Source organism: Bos javanicus, chromosome 25 (assembly GCF_032452875.1).
Source record: "Bos javanicus breed banteng chromosome 25, ARS-OSU_banteng_1.0, whole genome shotgun sequence".
Classification (NCBI taxonomy): Eukaryota; Metazoa; Chordata; class Mammalia; order Artiodactyla; family Bovidae; genus Bos; species Bos javanicus.
The window spans coordinates 2,983,147-3,005,301 of NC_083892.1; the positions used below are offsets into that span (position 1 = coordinate 2,983,147).

Here is a 22,155-nt window from a genome sequence, read left to right on the forward strand (position 1 = left end):
CCCATCCTGCTTTGCGGCCGGGGCGCGCGACTAAGAGCGTTCCTTCAGCGCGCCGGGCAGGACCAAGGCGGAGCGCGGCGCCAGAGGACCGCGCCCCGAGGTTAGGTAGGCGGCTCCCGGCGAAGTCTACTAAGTGTTGAGGAAGAGTCGAGGTGAGTTTCGGGCTCCGCCGCAGTTTGAAATTTGGGTGCACTACGGTTCACACGGGAAATGTATGCGGGTTCATTGGCGGCCCCTGAGAGCGCATCTGCCTCAGGAGCCGACAGGTAAACGGGGGCGCCAGACCCTCGGAGCCGAGGGACCGAGCGCGGGCTTCCTCCCGGAGACGCCTGCGAGCAGGTTGAGGCCCCGAGCGGGCGGGGGCCGAGGTGAAGCGATGCCCGCCCTCTCCAGGCTCCCAGGTGCACGTTGTTAGGATTTGAGGGGCTCGTGAAGCCGGAGAGGGTCGCCGCGGACTGAAGTCTGAGAGACCTTATAAGTCGTATTAAGGGTTCGAACTTCAACCTGGGGTCCCTGGGAGCCAACATAGATACTGTTTTTAAAGGAGTTTCTAGTTGCAGTGTGAAAGTTGCTCTGGAGAGGCAAGCCTGGAGGCCCATCAGGAGGCTGCGGTGATGCAGGCGAGAAATGAGGGCGTCCTGCGTTTAGGAGTTGAAGTTGGGGGAAAGGTGACATATTGAGGCGTTTGAATTGCCGTGACCAAATTAGTTGTTAATACTTGTGGGTTTCTGGAAAAGAATTTCTAAGTTTCTGGGAATGTGGTTTCAGTTACTGAAGTGACGAATACAGGAGGAGGAGGAGTTTTGTTGGCGAACTGATACAGTTAGGTTTGTTTGTTTAAGTTATAATTTACATATCATAAAATCCGCTCTCACAGTGTTGGTTATTAGTATATTCCCAAGATTGTGGAACCGTCACTTCAGTTCAGTTGCTCAGTCGTGTCCGACTCTTTGTGACCCCATGGACTGCAGCCCTCCAGGCTTCCCTGCCTATCACCAACTCCCGGAGGGTACTCAGACTCATGTCTGTCCAGTTGGTGATGCCATCCAACCAGCTCATCCTCTGACGTCCCCTTCTCCTCCCACCTTCAATCTTTCCCAGCATCAGGGTCTTTTCCAGTGAGTCAGTCCTTCACATCAGATCGCCAAAGGATTGGAGTTTCAGCTTCAGCATCAGTCCTTCCAATGAATCTTCAGGACTGATCTCCTTTAGGATGGACTGGTTGGATCTCCTGGCAGTCCAGGGGACTCTCAAGAGTCTTCTTCAACACCACAGTTCAAAAGCATCAATTCTTTGGTGCTCAGCTTTCTTTATAGTTCAACTCTCACATCCATGCATGACTACTGGAAAAACCGTATTTTTGACTAGATGGACCTTTGTTGGTAAAGTAATGTCTCCACTTTTTAATATGCTGTCTAGTTTGGTCATAGCTTTTCTTCAAAGGAGTAAGCCGTCTTTTAATTTCATGGCTGCAGGCACCATCTGCAGTGATTTTAGAGCCCAAGAAAATAAAGTCTCTCACTGTTTTCATTGTTTCCCCATCTGTTTGCCATGAAGTGATGGGACCAGATGCCATGATCTTAGTTTTCTGAATGTTGAGTTTTAAGCCAGCTTTTTCACTCTCCTCTTTCACTTTCATCAAGAGGCTCTTTAGTTAGTTGTTCTTCCTTTCTGCCATAAGGGTGGCCTCATCTGCATATCTGAGGTTATTGATATTTCTCCAGCAATCTTGATTCCAGCTTGTGCTTCATTCCACCTGATATTTCACATGATGTATTCTGCATATAAGTTAAATAAGCAAAGTGACAATATACAGCCTTGACGTACTCCCTTCCCCATTTGGAAGGAGTCTGTTGTTCCATGTCCAGTTCTAACTGTTGCTTCTTGACCTGCATACAGATTTCTCAGGAGGCAGGTCAGGTGGTCTGGTATTCCTATCTCTCTAAGAATTTTCCAGTTTGTTGTGATCCACCCAGTTAAAGGCCTTGGCATAGTCAATAAAGCAGAAGTAGATGTTTTTCTGGAACTCTCTTGCTTTTTTGATGATCCACGGATGTTGGCAATTTGATCTCTGGTTCCTCTGCCTTTTCTAAATCCAGCTTGTACATCTGGAAGTTCTCGGTTCATGTACTGTTTGAAGCCTAGTGTGAAGGATTTTGAGCATTACCTTGCTGGCATGTGAGATGAGTGCAATTGTGTGGTAGTTTGAGCATTCTTTGGTTATTGCTCTTCTTTGGGATCAAAATGAAAACTGACTTTATCCATTCCTGTTGCCACTGCTGAGTTTTCCAAATTTGCTGGCATGTTGAGTGCAGCACTTTCACAGCATCATCTTTTAGGATTTGAAATAGCTTAGCTGGAATCCCATCACTTCCGCTAGCTTTGTTTGTAGTAATGCTTCCTAAGCTCACTTGACTTCACACTCGAGGATGTCTGGCTCTAGGTGAGTGACCAGTGCCGTCTTGGTTATCCGGATCATCAAGACCTTTTTTTGTACAGTTTTTTGTATTCTTGCCACCTCTTCTTAGTATCTTCTGCTTCTACTAGGTCCTTACCGTTTCTGTCCTTTATTAAGCCCATCTTTGTATGAAATGTTCCCTTGGTGTCTCTAATTTTCTTGAAGAGATCTCTAGTCTTTCCCATTCTGTTGTTTTCCTCTATTATTTTTTTTTTGTATTGTTTACTTAAGAAGGCTTTCTTCTCTCTCCTTGCTATTCTTTGGAACTCTGCATTCAGATAGGTATTTCTTTCCTTTTCTCCTTTGCTTTTCGTTTTTCTTCTTTTCTCAGCTATTTGGAGGGCTCCTCAGACAACCGTTTTGCTTTTCTTTCTCTTGGGACTGTTTTGATCATGGCCTCCTGTACAGTGTCACTAACCTCTGTCCGTAGTTCTTTAGGCACTCTGTCAGATCTAATCCCTTGAATCTATTTGTCACTTTACCATATAATCATAAATTTGATTTAGGTCATACCTGAATGACCTAATGGTTTTTAGTACTTACTTTAAGTCTGAATTTTGCAGTAAGGACTTCATGGTCTGAGCCACTGTCAGCTCCAGGTCTTATTTTTGCTGACTGTTTAGAGCTTCTCCATCTTTGGCTGCAAAGATTATAATCAGTCTGATTTAGGTACTGACCATCTGGTGTTGTAGTGTGTAGTGTCATCATCTGTGGTTCAGCCTCTATCTTTACTCTCCTGCCGCTTGCCTTTCACCACACCCTCTACTTTCTTGAGAGCACCTTTGAGCTTGAACTGATTCCCTCTCTGTTGCAAATGAAATCAGTTCCTTTGGAGGAAATTAGGAGTCAGTGCTTTCTGGCCTATTTCTACCCCAGGCAAAAATCTGTAAGCCAGGGCTGTAGAGCTGTGGGTAGAACAGTGGTGAATTGCTCTCTGAGTGACATTCCACTGCTACTGCTGAGCACTCTGTGGGAGAGGGAAGGCAGCAGCCTGGGGGCCATTCAGCTCGCCTCTGGTGTCGATCTGCCGCATTGTGAGCTGGGATGAGCATGGTCAGGGCCGCAGTACTCTCAGAATACCCAGCCCAAGAGAGGGCCTCCCTCCCATGAGTTAGGGGCTGGGCAGAATACGGGAGCCCCGCTCTCCCTTGATCACACTCAGATGGTGTGTGTATGTGTGTGTTAGTCGATCAGTCGTGTCTGACTCTTTGCTACCCCATGGACTGTAGCCTGCCAGACTCCTCTGTCCATGGAATTTTCCAGGCAAGGGTACTGGAGTGGGTTGTCATTTCCTCCTCCAGGGGATCTTCCCGACCCAGGGATCGAACCTGGATCTCCTACATTGTGAGCAAATGCTGTACCATCTGAGCTACCAGGGAAACGGGCAACTAGGCTTTTCAGATTGCCTTCTTTCACTTAGTAATGTGCATTTAAGGTTTTTGTATTCGTGTGTCTGTCTCTTGGAGACAGTGATTTGCCCTGTGTCCTCTTTACGGATCCAAGAAAAGTTGTTGATTTTCAGTCAGTTCAGCTTTTTACTACTTGTCAGGACAGAGTGGTGACTTCTGATCTCCTTACATGTGGAACTAGAAACCAGAAGTCCTGTTGCTGGTAGATAAGAAAGTAGTTGACCCTTGTCAATTAATCTTATATTTCCAACCTTGTCATAGTAATTTATTAGTTCGAGGAGGTTTTTTTGTTGTTGTTAATTCTTTGGTATTTTCTACATAGATAATTCTTGTCATCTCTGTTTAAAGATCATTTTATTTCTTCCCTTTTGATCTGTGTAACTTTTATCTCCTTTTCTTGTCGTATTACCTAGGACTTCCAGTATGATGATGTGTGGGAGTGGTGGATAGACATTCTTACCTTCTTCCTGATCTTAGTGAGAAAGCATCTAATTTCTCCCATTAAGTATACTGTTAGCTGTATGGTTTTTCATTGTGATAAAATATATGTAATATAAACTTTACAATTTCAACCATTTTTAAGTGTACAGTTCAGTGACATTAAATGCTTTCACGTTGTTGTACAACCATCACCACAACCCACACACTATCCATTTTCAGAACTTTCTCATCATTCTGTTCTTTTGGGTACCTTGGAGTGAAGTTGCTGGATCATAGTAATTCTGTGTAATTTTTTTGAAGAATCTCAATACTGTCTTCTGCCGTGGCTGTACCATTTTGCATCCCTATCAGAGGTGCATAAGGATTCCAGTTTCTCTACATCCTTATAAAACTTACAATTTTAAAATATAGTAGCCATTCTAATGGGAAGGTAGTGATAGTTTATCACAGTTTTGATTTGCAGTTCTCTCGATTAATGATAGTCATCATTTTTCATGTGTTTATGGATTATTTGCTTATCTTTGGAGAAATGTCTATTCAAGTTCTTTGCCCATTACAAAAAGCTTTTTTCTTTTCCCATTTAAAAAATTTGGTTGTTTTTTGTTGTTGAGTTGTAGGAGTTCTCTATATATTCCGAATACCAGACTCTAATGGGATAAATGATTTCCAGGTATTTTCTCCTATTTTGTGGTTGTCTTTTCAGTTTTGTGATGGGTCCTTTGCACAAAAGTTTCTAATTTTAATGAAATCTAATTTAGCTGTATTTTGTTTTGTTGGTGATTTTGGTGTCATATCCAAGAAATCCTTGCCAGTCCCGAAGTTGTGCAGTTTGTGCGTCTGTCTTTATGCTGGTATCACGCTGTTGTTGATTACTGTAGCTTTGGACAAAGTTTTGAAATCAGGGAGTGTGAGACCTCCAACTTTATCCTTTTTCAAGGTGGTTTTGAATACTTTGGCGGGGCGGGGGAGTTCCTTTGATAATCCATATGGAAAACCATAAGATAGGATTTTCTATTTCTGTGAAAAAAAAGTCACAGAGATTTTGATAGGGATTGCATAAATAGGTAGATCACTTTGGGTGGTGCAGGCCTGGCGTGCTACAATTCATGGGGTCGCAAGGAGTCGGGCACGACTGAGCGACTGAACTGAGCTGAGCATCTGACTAAAGCTTCCAGCCCGTGGGTACGCCGTCTTTCTGTGTCTCGGTGTGTTCTTTTTCAATTGCTTTTAGCAATGATGCTTTACTTCTCAGTGTGTTAAGTCTTTCACTTTCTTGGTTAAATTTATTCCCAAGTATTTTAAATCTTTTTGATGTTATTTTAGTGGAATTGTTTTCTTAATTTCCTTTTAGGATTGTTCATTGTTAGTGTGTAGAAATACAACTGGTCTCTCTTTTTCTTTTCTTTGTTTATTGATGCTATACTCTTCTATTATTTCCTTTCTCCTGCTAGCTTTGGTTTAGTTGCTCTTCTTCTCTTATTTCCTTAAAGTGTAAGTTAGACTATCACTTTGATACTTTTCTTCTTTTTTAATGGAAACATTCATAGCTGTGAATTTCCCTCTTAGCACTGCTTTTGCTGCATCCCAGGGTTCTGGTGTGTGTGTGTTCATTGGTCTCGGTGTGCTTTCTAATTTTTCTTGTGATTTCCTTTTTGACCTGTTGGTTGTATGAGAGCATGTCGTTTAACTTCCACATATTGTGGATTTTCCAGTTTTCTTTATCCATTCACCCTTCAGTGGACATCTAGGTTGCTTCCGTGTCCTGACTATTGTAAATAGTGCTTCAGTGAACATTGGGGTACTTGTCTTTTTGAATTGTGTTTTTGTCAGCGTGTATGCCCACTAGTAGGATTGCTGGGTCATAGGATAGTTTTAGTCTTAGTTTTTTAAGTAATCTTCCTACTGTTCTCCATAGTGGCTGCATCAATTTACATTCCCACCAACCACATCCTCTTTGTCATTTACTGTTTGTAGATTTTTTTGATGATGACCATTTTGACTGGTGTGAGATGATACCTCATTGTAGTTTTGATTTGCATTTCTTTAATAATGACTGACGTTGAGCATCTTTTCATGTGTCGATCGGCCTTTAGTTGATTTTTTGTAGTGATACATTTTTGTGTACATTTTTGTAGTGATCATATGGGAAAGGAGTACATCAAGGCTGTATATTGTCACCCTGCTTATTTAATGTATATGCAGTGTGCATCATGTGAAATACCAGGCTGGAGGAAGCAGAAGCTTCATTTCTGGGAGAAATATCAATAACCTCAGATATGCAGATGACACCACCCTTATGGCAGAAAATGAAAAAGAACTAAAGAGCCTCCTTGTCCTTTTTCTGGGATTCCAATTCGTGTACATTGGATTGCTTGTTGGTGTTTGATGCCTTTTTTTCCTCGATGCCCTTTCTTTGAACAGTTTTCAGTTGCTGTTTTTGAGTTGTATGATCTTTTTCAGTGTTGATCTGCTGTTCATCCCAGACTGTGTGTTTTATATTTCAGATATTATTATCATCTCTAGAAGTTCCATTTAGGCCTTTTTATATTTTCCGTTTCTCTCATTATGGTCATATTCCCTCTACTTTCCTGAGTATATGAAGCATGTGCTTGTCTGATAATTCCTTTATATCTGTCACTTCTAGGTCAGTTGTTGTTGATTGCTTTTTCTTATGGTCATAAGTCATATTTTCTTCTTTTTCACATGCCTGGTCTATCCGCCCTTCATTGCCTGCTTGTGATAGTGGAGCGTTACCCTCCTTGCCAGCTAGCCTGATGCCAGCCTTTGTCATTGGAGGGGCTGAAGGAGAAAGGGCCTGTGTCTGGTGCTTTGCGCTTTGCTCATTCCTGTTCTGTGACATTGGCATAGCCCTAAAGAGCTTCTGTGGCACCTTCCAGGCAGTGTCCTAGTGACCAACTCAGCAGCACTCGCCTGAGAGCCAGTGATGAGGCTCTTCATATATTTGAAAGGGGACAGGCACTGCCAGGCATGTTCCGCGGGTACCTGAGTTGGTCTCCTGGCAGCTTTCTGGTGAGTTCGTCAGCCCCTCCACCCTGGGGGCTTTGCAGAACTCTCTGCAGACAGCTTCCGGGCTGATTGTGTTGGCAGCGTCTCAGATGGTTCTCAGCCTGGTGAACTGCACCATCCCGTAAACTGCTGTCTCCCAGCTCTGAATCCTCTCTGCACCCTAGAGTATTTTGTACCTTTGGGTTCATTTTAGTCAGTTCCTGTAAATAGTTAATAGCTCTTTATGCTAAACTCCCCTTGTTTAAAATACCTTGTGGTTTCTGTCCCCTGACCAATAGACCTGCCCATTTCCTTATTGGATACTAGACATTATGTATTTATGTTGTTTTGTCGTAGTCCTTCAAATAATATTTATCTTGGTCTGGCATGCAGTTAAGTTTCTTGTCATCAGTTGATCCTTTAGAGAACTGCTCCTGAGCTGTGTTAGGGTGATCCAGAGCTGCCTGTGGTGTACAGATAATTTGGCCTCATTACTGAAGGTGAAGCCCTTCTGGGGATGCCAGGCAGTACTGTGTGAATGAGGGAGCCATTCCCTGGTGGCTTGTGGGGGCACAGTTTATTCCCGTTTCTGTGTGAGCTCTGGAGGTTGTTCTGTCCGCTCCTCTCCAGGCATTCTTGTTCCAGCCTCCTCACAGTTTTTCTCACACAGCTGCAAACTTGTCTTTAGCTGAAGACTTGAGGGGGTGCTCTGTAGATCCTGGAGCTCTGTTTTCTTTACAGTCCCTGCTCCCCGATATTCTGTTCCACACATTCTAGCCACCTGGGCCTCCCTGACCTCCCGGGTGTCTCCTCCACTCACAGGACAGTTGGGTCTGTGTTTCCCTTCCCTGGAGCCTGGAGCCCACACCGGCTGTGGCTGGTCACAGAGCCCAGAGTTCCCTGGAGGTCCAGTGGGGAAGACTTGACACAGTCACTGCCATGGACCTGGGTTCACTCCCTGGTCAGGGAACTGAGATCCCTCGAGCTGCAGGGGTGCCCCGCACGTGCCCTCCCACCCCAAACCACTGGGCCCCGTGTCTTGGTTTCCCTTCTCTCTTGGATCCTTGTCTTGCACTTGTGATGGCTGAAAACACATCACACCACCTCTTGCCTGGTTTTCTCATTGTTTAGGGGCCCCTCTTACTCTGTCTTGAAAAAAGTGAGTAAAGCATACAAATGAAGCAGCCTGTCAGGAGCTTGATGAAATTTCAGGACAGCTAGGTGTCCTATCGCTCAGCTGACATTATTAACGCTCCCTTTTCCCTTCTTTTTAAACTAGTCACGTGTGAATGGGACCAGCGAGATAGCACAGGCTGAGGGAGTGACACAGTGGCAGCTTGGTTCGTTCCTGCAGCAGATTTGCATTTCAGCAGCTTCCTGTGCTGTGTCATTTGTGGGCTGTGGCTCCTGCGAAGATCAGTGTCTCCTCATAGGAGCCCAAGTGAGGAAACAACTGGTTATCAAGGCATTTGCACAGGCCTCCTCCTCGGCCTGCTACGACTTCAGCAGTCTTTGGGCAGTGGGGACCTGGACCGACAAGGCCACCCACCTCAGGCCACTCTGGCTTTGGCTGGAGTGAGCCGGACTGGACTCATTCCTGGTCTCCTGGGGTCATTGCTGCTCCTGCCTGAGACCCTGTCCCTTGACCCGCGACTATGCATTTATGCAGGCCCTGGGGAAGGCGTCTGGAAAGCCAGCCTCACAGGTAAGTGGACGTGTTTTCTAAGCTGGTATAGACAGGGGGTACGATCAGTGCCACTGCCCAGAGCCCTGGAGTTCCCGAGGAGGCGGACATCTCTGCCAGGCTGAGGAGTGCAGAAGCCTGTTCCTTTACTCAGTCATCTGGGAGGACCACGTTGGGTTCCTCTTGTGTGAGATGCTCGCACTTAAATGGGCTGAAGAGGCTGGAGCAACTAAAGCCCTGGTTCTGTCCAGCAGGCCGCTGACTGTCCTTCATCTCTTCACTCAGCCAGGCCGCGCTCAGGTGCTGCTGCGTTGGCCCCAGTGGCATGAGGCTGACTGTACAGCGGGTGTTGGATGTGACTGTGGGCAGGAGAAAGTGAGCAGGGTGGAGGAGACGGTGGTGGGGCAAAGCCTGCTGCTGAGTGGGGTGCGTGGTGGGTGGCGTCTGGGCAGAAGCTCGAGTTAAGGGAGGGACAGGCCCTGCGGTCTGGGGGTAGGAGCAGAGCAGAGGCCCTGACGCAGGAGCCCCGGGACAGCTGTGCGGAGACCGCCAGTATGAAACCCTCTAGTGTCTGTAGAGAAGCCCCAGGCTGGTCCCGGGGGGGAAGCACTCAGGTACTCAGAGTTTTCAGAAAATAGCATCGCTCACCTGGCCCAGAGTCCCCAGAGAGGAAAGAGGCTCAGAGTTGGCCGCCTGCAGGCCCCAAGGCCCCTTCTCTAGGAGCGAGGTGGGGAACCTCAGCTCAGGACAGGTGCTGCCGCTCTCTGAGGGGCCGCAGGACAGCCCATAGGGCACAGCATTGCTGCGTCCTTGCCCTGCGCCGTCTTCACCTTTAGGACTGGGGTGATGAGAACAAATACTCTAGGTTTCAAACAGGATACAGAGATCTTCAGTCCCAAAGACTTGGTTGGGCAGAGAGGATGGTCTGTTTCCTTCTGATCGTCTCTCATTGGCTTGCTTTTCTCTTGCTTTTTAGCTCAGAGATGTCCACGCACAGCCTGCTAGTCAGACCAGCTTGCCTAGTTACCCACCAGAGCCTCCAGCTCTCTACTTCAGTGACGCCTTCCAGGTAACAGACAGACTGCTCCCGGCTATGGAACTGCTCCCAGCAGACCGGTCCTGCTGCGGACTCGAGGCACCTGCTCAAAGGACTGGAGCGCTGCCCTGGGGCCCGCAACGCAGAGGGGAGCTTGCAGAGCTGAGTCTGCCTCCTCTACCAGCACTCTTGGGGGCTGGGCAGGGGCAGCTGCCCAGAGGCAGAGAACCCAGCAGAGCCGCAGGTAATCTTGTGGGGTTGGGGAGACTGAGCTCTGGGGGCTTGGGAGCTGCGGAGGCAGTGGGACCTGAGGGCGGAGATCCCTGAGAGGGAGGAGGCCAGAGAGGCAGAAGGTGCGTATGGAGCAGAGCTGGGTCTTCGGCAGTTTCATGGTGCCAGGAAGAGTTGAGAGCCTGCCAGGAGGAACAGCCCCAAAAATGCCAGTCTCTCCGCTCAGACCTTGGGTGGCCGGCCCCCTCCACTGCCCCCTGGAGGGAGACCCCGTCCCGGCCTCTCCCGTCTGTGACACATAGCGCCTGACTCTGCGTCTAGTCGCTACGTACCCTGATAAATGGGACAGAAAGGAAAAAGTGAGAGACCCACAGAAGACTAAGATGCTGGAGTTGGCAGACATAGAGTTTAAAATAACTGATTAACATTGAAACAGGCAAGATGGAGAGTTTCACAGAGAATTAGAATTCATAAAAGATTGAAAATTCTAAAAGAGAAAAAGTACAATAACAAATTTAAAATTCAGTTAGGTGGATTTAAAAGTAGATGAGAGACAGCTGAAGAAAGGACCAGTGAGCTGAAAGATAAATCAGTAGAAAATCTCTCTGCAGACCCTGCCATGACCGGCTCCTACTGCCCACACTGTCCTGGACTCTGAACCCTTCTGGAGACCCGCTGGATCGGGGGAGAGCCTGCTGAGGAGGCGTTCTGTGCTTGGGAGAGACTGAGGGGGCTTGGGGGTTTGGGGGACGCTCTTCACTCAGCCTTGTTGGAAATGTTACCAGCTTACTGGGAGTCTAGTCAGTAGAGCTCCGTGACTCTAGTTAAATCTTTCAGGGCCTCAGGCATCAGGAACCTGAGCCTGTTTGTTCATGGGCTCAGGCTAAAGGCATGCCAGTCTTCACAGCACACACCCTGGAAAATGCCTCTGGTAGGATGAGGAGCCAGGGGAGGCTTGTCTGTGACGTGCAGAAGGTGCGCACGTTGGCACTCAGGCCGGTGGGCCATGGAGCCCAGGTGTGGCCTGTGGCAGTGGCACAGTGGGCACTGGCGTAGCTGGGTGAGGGGGCAGGGTGGGGCTGTGCTGAGTGTGACTCTGAAACTGTTGTGGATTATAGCAATTCATGCACATGCAGTTCTGAGAAACTTTCCATCCTGGGTTAATGGTTTCCTTATAATGAACAGAAATAAATTCATGAGGGACGGTGAGCTAAGGTGGGGTCATGGGCCAAGGCCAGTGGCTGAGCTGAGTGATGACTGCTGACCTACACCGTCTGTTCGACCCTGATTAGAGTGGTGTCCCAGCAGAGACACTGACCGTCTCGGGTAAAAGACGGAAACCTTCGTCCTCCAGAATGCTGGCTTGGGGCCAGCGAACACCCCTCTTGAGGGGAGTGAAGGATCCATGTCAGATCTGGCTGAGGGCAGGCGCAACAGCCACTGGCTCCTGGGAGCTTCTGATCGGTTCAGGCCGAGTGTCCAGAAGCCGCCTGGACGCCCTGCAGTGTCCCCTGTGCTTCAGGACAGGAGGCCTTGCCGGGTTCTCTCGGGGGGGTCCGTGAGGAGGGGACGTTCTCTCGTGTGGGAGGTGGGGCAGGCGAGCTCAGGGCCTGTACCATTCAGGCATCTTTCAGGGATGAGACAGACGAGGTCCCTGCTCCTGTGCAGCTTATGTTCTGTTAATAGTGCGGAGGCTGGCCTTCAGTGAGTGTAAGCAGGTAAGAGCAAACACACTGAAAGAAAAGCAGTGGTAAGGGTCATGGAAAAGGTGACAGTGGGGCCATGCTGGTGGAGGGTCAGGTCGGGGAGGGCGGCCTCCCTGGGGCGGGGCCGTGAGTGGAACCTGGGCAGCCCTGGGGGCAGAGTGGGGCCCTGAGCTCGCATCGCCCAGCCCCGGTAGGCGCCTGCTTTCCCCTAAAGGACAGGAGGAACCCATGACAGAGTCTAAGGGGAATAGGGTGATCTGATGACAAGACGTGTGGGTGCTGTGTGGAGACTGGACTGTGGGGAGAGGTTCTGGGAGCGGGGAGACCAGTGGGCGCGTTTGCTTGTGTTCAGGGAAGGGCAGGCACGGGCGCTGCAGAACCAGAGCGGGTGGAGCCGAGGGAAGGCAGGGACTCAGGTGAGCCTGAGGCGTCTGGGCAGGCGAGGGCCATCGTGGGAGGGGGCACCCCCACTGTGTGTGTTAGAGGGTCCCAGACTCTGAGTACCCCTAGTTAAGGTCAGTAAATATTTTAAGGGACCCACAGGCCAAAGAAGTAACATTTTTAAATAGTTAAGTCCATACAGTTTAAGTATAGTATTTATATCCTAACAACTTATAATAGACATTTGGAAAATAATGTAAACGTAATTTTTTTTCATTGCATTTTTAAGTAACCGTAATTACTTAGGAGTGGAACGTTTGCCTGTCAGGCTCTTCTTGAATTTTGGAATCAGACTGGACATGCTTACCCTTGTTGCCTTTTCCGTATTGACTTACGCAGTAATTGCCTTTACTGTAACTGCCAGAAACCTAGCTTTGCAGACATGAAACCACACAAAGCAACGTAGCAAGATGTCATGTTGAAGCGCCAGAGTGTTGAGATGTCTAGTATCACTGTTTCCCCAAAAGTAAAACGCATCCTGTTGTGCCTGCAGGTCGCTGCGGGCGCCTCCGTGCCCTGTTGCCTCGTGCGCTTCTTGTCCCTGGGCCTGAGGACCTTCGTCTCCTGGGCCACATGCTGGTGTGCAGGTCACGCCCCTCCACCCCCAAGTTCTTGGGGGCACTCACTGGGTCTTTTATTTGGCTGCATGTCTTAGTTAGCATGCAGGATCTTTTCGTTTCGGCACGTGGGATCTTGTTTAGGGATCCAACCGGGACCTCTACGTGGGGAGCGTGGAGTCTTAGCCACTACACCACCAGGGAAGTGGTGGTTTAGGATAGGATGAAGCTTTAAGATGTGAGATGATCTTTTTGTTCTGTTGATCCTTAAGACAAAGTTAAGAGGAAAACAGTGATGGATTTATCCCCGTTTTATTTAGAGTCGAAGATATTGAGGTTCAGAGTGGTCAAAGGTGCAGTGGGTGAGACTGGACTGGGCCCCACACCCCTGACTCTTGGCTGGGCTCTTCCCGGGCTGAGCTGCCTGCCTCTCTTGTGGGCCTAACTTAGGGCCGCTGGTGTGGCAGCAGAGTTGGGCACTTGGTGCAAGTGAGGCCATAGTCGGGACCTTTTCTCTGGCAGGTTGGTGAGGGAGGGCAGCTCCTTGGCACGTACGGGGCAGTGTTTGGTTGATGGGGTGCCTGTGTCCCTGAAAACTGGGCGGGGGGTCCAGGTACCCTCTGTGTGAGCCACAGCTGTGCCACCTACTGGTTTATTCCCGTGCTCCCCTCAAAGATGTGCACCTGTGAGTCCACGGAAGAAATCCATGGAAGGCAGGCACCTATTCTGGATGCATTGATGGACTTGGTTAGTGGTTAGAATCTTGATTTTGATCCTCTTGCAGTCTTAAACTGTTTAAAAAAATTTTAAACAGGAGAGTCAGCAGTCCAACCTTAGCAAAAGGCTGCAGGGGGAGAGTCCTGGCAGCCTGAGGGCAAGGCCACGTGACCCTGCGCTGTAGATGCCGTTTCAAGCTGACTAGCACTCCTGCTGACTGCCAGAGCTGTCCATCAGCATGTTCTCATTACTTCAGGGGGTTCTGGTCTTGGTTTACTTCGAGTTGTTTTTAATCCCCCGTGTCCTCCTTCATGACACTTCTGTGATTTTGACCTTGGTCCTTGAAGACTGCTCTTCTCAGACTACTCCTGCTCCCTGAACCCCAGTCCCCTGTGGCCCTGCACACACAAACCCCACACGCCCGCCACAGCAAGGCCTTTCCATTCCAGGGAGGGACCCAGCCTTCCTACTTGCAGGGCTGTTGTTGGAGACCACAGCCTCTCCCTAACGGGGCAGAGCCCCCATTGATGGGGTGATGGGCTAAATAATGCCACACAGCCAAAAAGGATCTCATAATACGGAGATGGTCCCAGATTATCTGGGAGGACCCTACACTCACTCACCTACTTCTCTGAGGAGGAAGAACCGACACAGAAGGCAGTGAACTGATGCAGCCACAGCCAAGGACACCAGGAGCCTCCAGAAGCTGAAGAGGGCGAAAGGGCCTCCCAGAACCTCCGGAGGGTGTGCAGCCTGTGACACTTGATTTCAGCTCAGTGCAGTGATTTGGATCTCTGACCTCTGAAATTATTAGACAATAAGTTTCTATAGTTTTAAGCCATCAAGTTTGTGGTGACTTGTTGCAGTAGCCACAGGAAGTGAATACAAATGGGAAGGAAAGCAAAGGATTCCAAGAAGAAATGACTGGACCCAAGGCCTGATCCTGATCTGCTGCCTTTCCGTGTTCTTGTGACCTGCTCCTGTCACCTGCACCTGGACACACAGGCTCTCCATTGCTAGCAGTTAAGGTGGGCTCTGCAGCCCCTGCCCCTTCCTGGTGCCCACCACCCTGAAGCCCCCACAGGGAAAGGTCGGGAGGTGGGGCTGGAGTTGGGGAGAGAGGGGTTTCTGGAACAGAGCCACCGCCATGGGCTCCATTCGCAACAGGCACAGTTGAGCTTTGTGCTGGCGCCAAGGTCACCTCAGATCCTGCAGCCGGAATGTTGCTGGGGCCCTGCCCTCCAGGGCACCTGCTCCCCATCCCTGGGAGAGCAACATGTGCAAAAGCCAAAGAGCCTTTGGCTGTATTGAATGACTTTTTAAAATCAAGTGCAAATATCATCAGGTGCTTTTTATAGAAGCAAGGACCTGTGCCTCTCAAAATAAACACATGCCAGTCACCCACCTGCTGAGAAAGGCACACAGGCAGGGCTATTGTTCCGCGTCCTCCAGGTGATGCCCTGGGAAAGGGCACAGCTGCCTGAACCTTTAAAACCCCAGGTGGGATGAACATTCCTGTGTGGAGCTGTAGCAGCTCCCGCTTGTGTTTCGCTTTGTATTATTTAAGCAGCCAAAGGAGAAAATTGGTACTGAAGAATACCAGTTCTTGGCAGAATTCTTTGTGAAAGGTTTCAGGTGAGTGTGCCCGGTGCCCCAAGGGCTGGGTGACTTGTGGCCCATAGGTGGACGCCCGACCGTGAGAACCCTAGCCAGTCCCGTGGAGGGAGTGTCTGGAGCACGAAGGGCAGTGAGCTGGCACTGCACTGCCAGGGGTTTCCTGGGCTGGCGACCCTCGTGGAGCTCATCTACTGGTGGGTGAGGGGTGAGGAGATCTAGGGCCCATTACGTGGTCCTAAGCATCTGGCTCTCGCCCTCGTCTGTTTCTGTCCAGCTGGGCTCAGGGAGGAAAGGGTGCCCAGTCTGCTGCTCCAGCCCACTTGTGGCTCTCCCTCCTGCTCCAGGATGAGGGGCACCAGGCTGATGGGGCTGCTGCTCGCCCTCGCTGGTCTGCTGCAGCTGGGCTTGTCCCTGAAGATAGCAGCCTTCAACATCCGCACCTTTGGGGAGACCAAGATGTCCAATGCTACGCTCGCCAGCTACATTGTTCGGGTAGGTCCAGATCTGTCCCCAGGGCCCTCAGGGTGGGGAAGCTGGAGGTGGGCCGTCTAACAGGCTCTGGGAATCCTGGGCCGGTGGTCAGTCCTGAGGCTGACTGGCAGCGGTGGTGATGGGGGGGCATCAAGGTCTCAGCCCACCTGTCAGTCAGGGGGACGGGCCCTTGTTATTGCCATGCTGTTCATGGCTGGTATTAGGGTCCCAGGCTAGGCTGTGACAGGGAGTGTCCGGGGTGGGGGCAGCAGCTCAGCCCCGGGACCCACAGCAGGCAGGCTCGGACACATGGGTCTCCGCCTGCCTGCTCAGCAACATTCTGGCCTTGTCCCCAGATCGTGCGTCGTTACGACATCGTCCTCATCCAGGAGGTCAGAGACAGCCACCTGGTGGCTGTGGGGAAGCTCCTGGACTATCTCAACCAGTGGGTGAAGTGGGGTCCCAGGAGGCCAGGGCGGGGAGGGGGACGATGGCAACTGTCTCTTCCCGGGCACGGTGCCAGGTCAGCCTGGCCACAGGGACACAGGTGTTGGGTAGGTCCCTGGGACTTGCCCTACCACCAACTTCTGACTGGGACCTTTGTCTCCTCAATCCAGGGATGACCCAAACACCTACCACTATGTGGTCAGTGAGCCGCTGGGCCGCAACAGCTACAAGGAGCGCTACCTCTTTCTGTTCAGGTAACATTGCAGGCTTCTGCCTCACGAGCACACAGGAGGCTGCAATGTCGCCTAGAGCCCGTGGGCCCTCCCCTCAGGTTTGAGGGCAAGAACTGGGGCCCCCAGAGCAGGGGTCTGAGCTGGGCTGTGTCCCTTGAGGCCTCAGCCCATGCAGAGGCAGGAGGCCTTGGTGGGAGCTCTGGGCCAGTGGGTCTGCGTGGTGCCTGAGCCCAGGCTGACCACCCTCCGGCCTGGCCTTCTGCAGACCCAACAAGGTGTCCGTGCTGGACACCTACCAGTACGATGACGGCTGCGAGTCCTGCGGGAACGACAGCTTCAGCCGGGAGCCCGCTGTGGTCAAGTTCTCATCCCCCTCCACCAGTGAGTGCGCCCACCCCGGACACGCTGGTCTTGTGCTGCACCCCACAGCCCCTTTGGTCTTACACTGAAGTTACTTAGGAAGTAACTTGGGGGGTGTCTCAGTTGTCCTCTACCCCAGCCAACATCCGCTCTGCTGTCTCCACAGAGGTCAAGGAATTTGCCATTGTTGCCCTGCACTCGGCCCCATCGGACGCAGTGGCTGAGATTAATTCTCTCTACGATGTCTACCTGGATGTCCAGCAGAAGTGGGACTTGAACGTGAGCCCTCCCCGCTGCCCCCGCCTTGGGCTCTGGGGGCCTCCATCGTGTATCGTGCCCTGGGCCAACCCATGGCTGTCTCCTGGCAGGATGTCATGTTGATGGGCGATTTCAATGCTGACTGCAGCTACGTGACCTCCTCGCAGTGGTCATCCATCCGCCTGCGCACGAGCTCCACCTTCCAATGGCTGATTCCTGACAGTGCCGACACCACGGCTACGTCCACGAACTGCGCCTATGACAGGTGAGCGGGGTGCCTCTGCGACTAGCTTCAGAAGTGCTTCCCAAGACCGGACACTCATCCTCCTGACTTAGGAAAGGCATTTCTTAGTTTTGGGTTGGAGCACATTTAGGGAGAATATGACACTGGCAGATAATGGAGGTTGGTCAGTGGTGTGCAGTTTAGGGCAACATTGAGCCGGGGCCCAACTGACTCCACAGTGGCATTTAAGCGTGGTTGGTGTTGTGTGACAAGTGCAGATTGTCACACCCTGGGCTCTTGTGTCTGCTACTGTAGGATCGTGGTCGCAGGGTCTCTGCTCCAGAGTTCTGTGGTTCCTGGCTCGGCCGCTCCCTTTGACTTCCAAGCTGCATACGGACTGAGCAATGAGATGGTAAGTATCTTTCCTGGACACACTGCTTTTTTTGTTGACTTGAGAAAACCAATGGCCCTGGGCCAGTCCTGACCCACCTCAGGCGCATGACCATAGACGACTAGGTGTCTGGGGTCCCTGCGCTCACTGCTGTCTTCCCACAGGCCCTGGCCATCAGTGACCATTACCCGGTGGAGGTGACGCTGACATAAGTCCCTTCTGGGGTCCAGAACCTCTGCCCCACGCTGGGAGCTGAAGACAACAACTGACCTGTCACAGTTAAGAGCGGAGGGCGGAGCTTAAGGAACCCAGTGCCGTTCGTCCCCGTGTGCCCTCAACCACCCCACAGCAGCTGGAATTTGAGGAGAGGGATGGAAGGTAGGCTTTTCCTCACCTGGCCCACTTCCATTGTAAGTGTGGCGGTCGTGTCACCAGAGCACCCCACTTTCTCAGTCTGGAAAGAAAGTCTAAAACTAAGAAATGCCTTTTAATTTAAATAAAGCTCAAAAGGGGGTGTTGTCATTCACGCACCCAGTCGTTCCCGTGTGTGTCCCTACTCCCTAGTGACTGGCTGCAGGCCGCCTTGCCCCACGGTTGCGTCTGTCCCCTTGTCTGCGGCCATCAGTGTCGCTCCAGGGCCTTGACAAGCAGCTGGTTCAGGCGTCCAACCATGGGTCGAGGGTCGTCGATGAGTCCCGCTGTGATCATGGCGTTCTCGTAGATCTGAAAGGCAGGGCAGCACCTTGTCAGTGGGAGGGGGAGCAAGGCCTGGGTCCAACCCAGGGACCTCAAATGCAAAGAGAAGAAGGGAAGAGAGTTGTTCTGTTTAAAACAGGGTTTTAGAGGAAACCTCAAAGCCTCAGCCTGCTCTTCACCCGCTCCAGCAGCCTCACCTGATCCACCAGCAGCTGGGCCAGGTCAGGCTCGCTGTCTCTCAGCTGACTGAGCTTCTTGATCAGAACGTGTCTGCAACACGGAAACCACACGTTAGCTCAGAGCTGGGGGTGCACACCGCGCACAAGGGCTTGTGATCTGGAGTGACTTTTCTGAAATGCTGGGGTTGTTAGAACATGCAATAACAAAAAGGGTAATAAAGAATAGTTCACTGTCAGAAAAAAACCACAAAAACTTTATAGATTATACCCAGAAAACCTGGCAAAAATTTGATACTAATATAAAAACTATATACTCCTGAGATAAGGAAAGTCGAATTTAACATACAAAAAGACATATTCTTGGATAAGTGGACCACAGAAGTGAAACTTTCCTTAAATTATATTCTTATTCCTTAAAAAAAATCTACCAAATTCATAAAGAAAAGTAAACATGGAAGATCAGAAGAAATTGGAGGAGGAGGTCCCAATAATCAAGTAGTTTAGTTCTGGAAAATGAAATGGTAATAGTGCAAAGTGGACAGTGTATAAATGGTCAAATTCATACAGCAATTTTATTAGTACCTGATAAGACACGATAACTGGGCAGCACCCAGGAAGCAAGTTTCCTCCTGTGTGATTCCTTGAACCAAGAACCAAAATAATCTCCAGACCAATCAAGGATTAAATGTAAAAACTAAAAGCAAAGTATAATACTAGAAAACAGGGAAGAAGTGTTTTATAATATTCAAAGGGGAAAGAAAGCCTTTCAGACTATATACAAACATAGAAGTCAGAAAGAAAAGACTCTTGGCTACATAAAAATGGAAATTTTTTCTGCAGAGGAAAAACTACAATAGGAAACATCAAAATTATAAGGTATAATTTTCATTTTTTGAATGGCAGAAAGGAAGGTGTTTGATAAAACCGAAAGCATTGGGGGAAGGTACCGAGGACAGCGGCAGTGTCCATGGTGCCCCGTCTGACACTGTGCGATTCCCTCCCTCCCAGCGCTGTTTACAGCAGCAAACATCTGCAAGGTGAGGACCCCACACTGGAGGTGTCCCACCACGAACTCCGTATGGTTGAGAAGTCTAAAGACTCAAGAGCATATAAACAAATTTTAGAGCAAATGAGTTAGAGTCTTCTGGCAATAGAAAATGAGCCCTCTGCACAGCTATCTTATAAAACCACATTTGTGCCGGAACTAGTTAAAGCCAGTGGGTATCCAGTCAGTGCCCATCTCTGCTGGGTCAGCACTGGGAGCCATGCACCCATCACGCAGGCCTGTATCACTTATGCCTACCTGCCAACCGGGGTGGCTGTGGAAAGGCCCTTGACATTTTGCGTGGCCAGCCATGAGCCAATTCAGATCTTCAACTTGGTAATCGTGTGGCTAGTAATTTGGCTCAGAAGCTGGAAAAGGCACCTTTCCCTACTCCCGAATAGTTTTAAGGAAATTAATGCTTAAAAAGGAGGAAAAATATGCTAAGGTGGTAAATTAAAAAATCAGACACATATTATATTAAAAAACAAAGCTCCCATAGCTTAAAGTCCAAAAGAAATATATCAATAGGGTAGTGACTCTGGTGGGAAACTATGGACTTTTTCTAACATTTTTGGTGGCTTAGGTACTTCATTTAAAAAATTACTGCTGCATACAAAGTTAAGTTTCCAAAACAAAAAATGCCTCCATATACAACAGCAACAGTTAGAAAATGAAATTTCAAAATACCAAATAAAAAAGACATCAAATAACTATAAAAAATGTACAAGAATGCTAAAGAAGAAAATACTCATCTGAGAAGGCAGCACAGAGCAGCAGGAGTGGGGAGACTAAGCAGTTAACAGTCCAGGAAAGCTGACGTGTGCCCCTGCCCACCCCCGACACGGATCCCAGATAGGCTCCACGAACACGAAAGGCACATAGGGGAAGAAACGTGTCTGAAATAGAGATTTCCTAAGACCCCAGAAAGCAGCAGACAGGCATACATTTGATTATATTAAAATTAATTACATAAAGAATTTCTCTTTAGAAGATACCTTCAGACAGGTGAAAAGTAAGTGAAGATATTTGCAGCTGATGAAATATACAAAGAAGGTGTTTTTGAGAGAAAGCCAAGCCCAAGGCTCACTCGCAGGACCGGGTTCTGACGCTTTGCCCTCTGGAAGTCCTGGCCCTGGTCCAGCCCACGTGAGGACACAGCCCTTCCGCGCCTAGGCACGTGCCCCGGAGACTCACCTGTGCCCCAGGTGGAGGACAGGCGTTCAGAGCAACCTGCTCCCAACAGCCTCTGAACAGAAACTACCCCAGTGTTTGTCAGAACAGTTACTGTGCCGAGCAGACTCATACCCGGAATGCGATTCAGCTATGAACACAAACCACAGTCACCCCGCCACGGGGTGGGCTTATGGGCTGACCGAAGAAAGTGAGGCTGCACAGGGGTCCCTTCACACGCCGCTCAGAAACAGAGAACTGAGCTTGTGTCTAACGATGCACAAGTACCTGAAGTCAGGACTGTGGCTCCCCCTGGGGGGCGGGACAATTCTAGTGGGAGGAAAACAGGAGCTTCTGGGTGCAGGCAAGGTCCAATTTCCTTAAATGTGAGTGTTTATAAATATTAACCATACTATCCATTAGCTCATGTACTTGTCTATGTGTTATAAGTGAAAGAACACGGATTCATACAACTCAAAGAATACCTGGTAGGTCAGAAACGGGCACGCATGCTCCTCGATGGGCATCGAGGGACGCAGGCCCCAGCGGCCTCACCTGGGGTTGATCTCCAGCGTGGGCTGCAGCAGCTGTGCGCGCTCCTCCTGGGTCTTGGCCAGCTGGCGCATGCGCAGGAAGTGCCGGGCAGCTCCCATCTCCAGCACCGTGATCATAGCAGGGTGGGTGTCCAGCCGGAGAGTCACCTGCAGGCACGGCCAGAGGTGAGGGGAGCCCTGGCAGGGTCTTGACAGATACGAGGCTTCCCCAGGTGACAAGCCAGGATAGTAGTGCACCTTCCTCCCTGTCTCCCCATCACCCCCTAAGGAGAGGAGGCCTGACTGTATGCTGCTTGGGAGCTTTCCTCATCTACACTCCAAAGCCGCCAAATTCTAACCTATCAATTAGCCTCCAGGGTCCATCATGCCTGGTGTTACCTCTATGTCCTACAGCAACCCTGTGTCTCCAGGCTCTGCCTCTCTCCCTTAATTCTGTCCTTCCAAGAGAGTGCTCTCACCGGCCCTGCCCTGCGGCTCCCTCTGGCCTTTATTTCATCAAATACACCTTCTCCCCTGCAGCCCTGCAGGCTACAGGCCTCCTGACTTAACACCAGAGACTCTGGGCCTGCTAGGCCCACAGCCTGCTGACCTGGGGAAGCACCATGCCTGTTCCTTCATAGGAGACGGACAAGAATTCTGCCTCACTCGCAGGCCACCTTAAGTGAGCCGCTGCTGCAGAGCACGGACACTATACGTGCGCTGCGTAAAGAAGCCTCACTCCCTGCCCAGCGGCCCAGAGGCCCACTGCCGCCTCCCACAGGGCCCTGGGTCTGCCCTCCGCTCTCAGCCATCCGGACACCTGCCCTCCCTTGCGGCTGTGCCAGA

The 22,155-nt window shown here is 50.1% G+C and overlaps 2 protein-coding genes across 11 annotated transcripts in view; one reads left to right on the forward strand and one right to left on the reverse strand.

Moving 5' to 3' along the window:
- The first annotated feature begins 18 nt into the window (after nucleotides 1-18).
- On the forward strand, nucleotides 19-18,216 carry DNASE1 (deoxyribonuclease 1). Of its 8 annotated transcripts, none has more exons than XM_061401019.1 (11): nucleotides 19-152; nucleotides 8,594-9,019; nucleotides 9,975-10,278; nucleotides 10,877-15,795; nucleotides 16,131-16,219; nucleotides 16,392-16,475; nucleotides 16,720-16,835; nucleotides 16,981-17,093; nucleotides 17,183-17,337; nucleotides 17,611-17,707; nucleotides 17,851-18,216. In XM_061401019.1, the coding sequence occupies exons 4-11, from the start codon at nucleotides 15,649-15,651 to the stop codon at nucleotides 17,896-17,898; spliced, it is 849 nt and encodes a 282-aa protein (XP_061257003.1). In that variant the 5' UTR covers nucleotides 19-152; nucleotides 8,594-9,019; nucleotides 9,975-10,278; nucleotides 10,877-15,648; the 3' UTR covers nucleotides 17,899-18,216. The 8 variants fall into 8 exon arrangements, with proteins under 8 accessions (XP_061257003.1, XP_061257002.1, XP_061257005.1 ...); XM_061401018.1 differs by having other exon boundaries at nucleotides 15,648-15,795; XM_061401021.1 differs by having other exon boundaries at nucleotides 48-152; nucleotides 8,984-9,019.
- The window catches only part of TRAP1 (TNF receptor associated protein 1), a 48,961-nt gene continuing 44,960 nt past the window's right edge, over nucleotides 18,155-22,155 (reverse strand). For all 3 annotated transcript variants that reach the window (XM_061401014.1, XM_061401015.1, XM_061401016.1), the window contains 3 exons: nucleotides 21,332-21,477; nucleotides 18,580-18,652; nucleotides 18,155-18,409 (listed from right to left, as the gene is read on the reverse strand). In XM_061401014.1, the coding sequence (XP_061256998.1) occupies nucleotides 18,308-18,409; nucleotides 18,580-18,652; nucleotides 21,332-21,477 (321 nt within the window). In that variant the 3' untranslated portion in view covers nucleotides 18,155-18,307. The remainder of the gene's footprint in view (nucleotides 18,410-18,579; nucleotides 18,653-21,331; nucleotides 21,478-22,155) is intronic.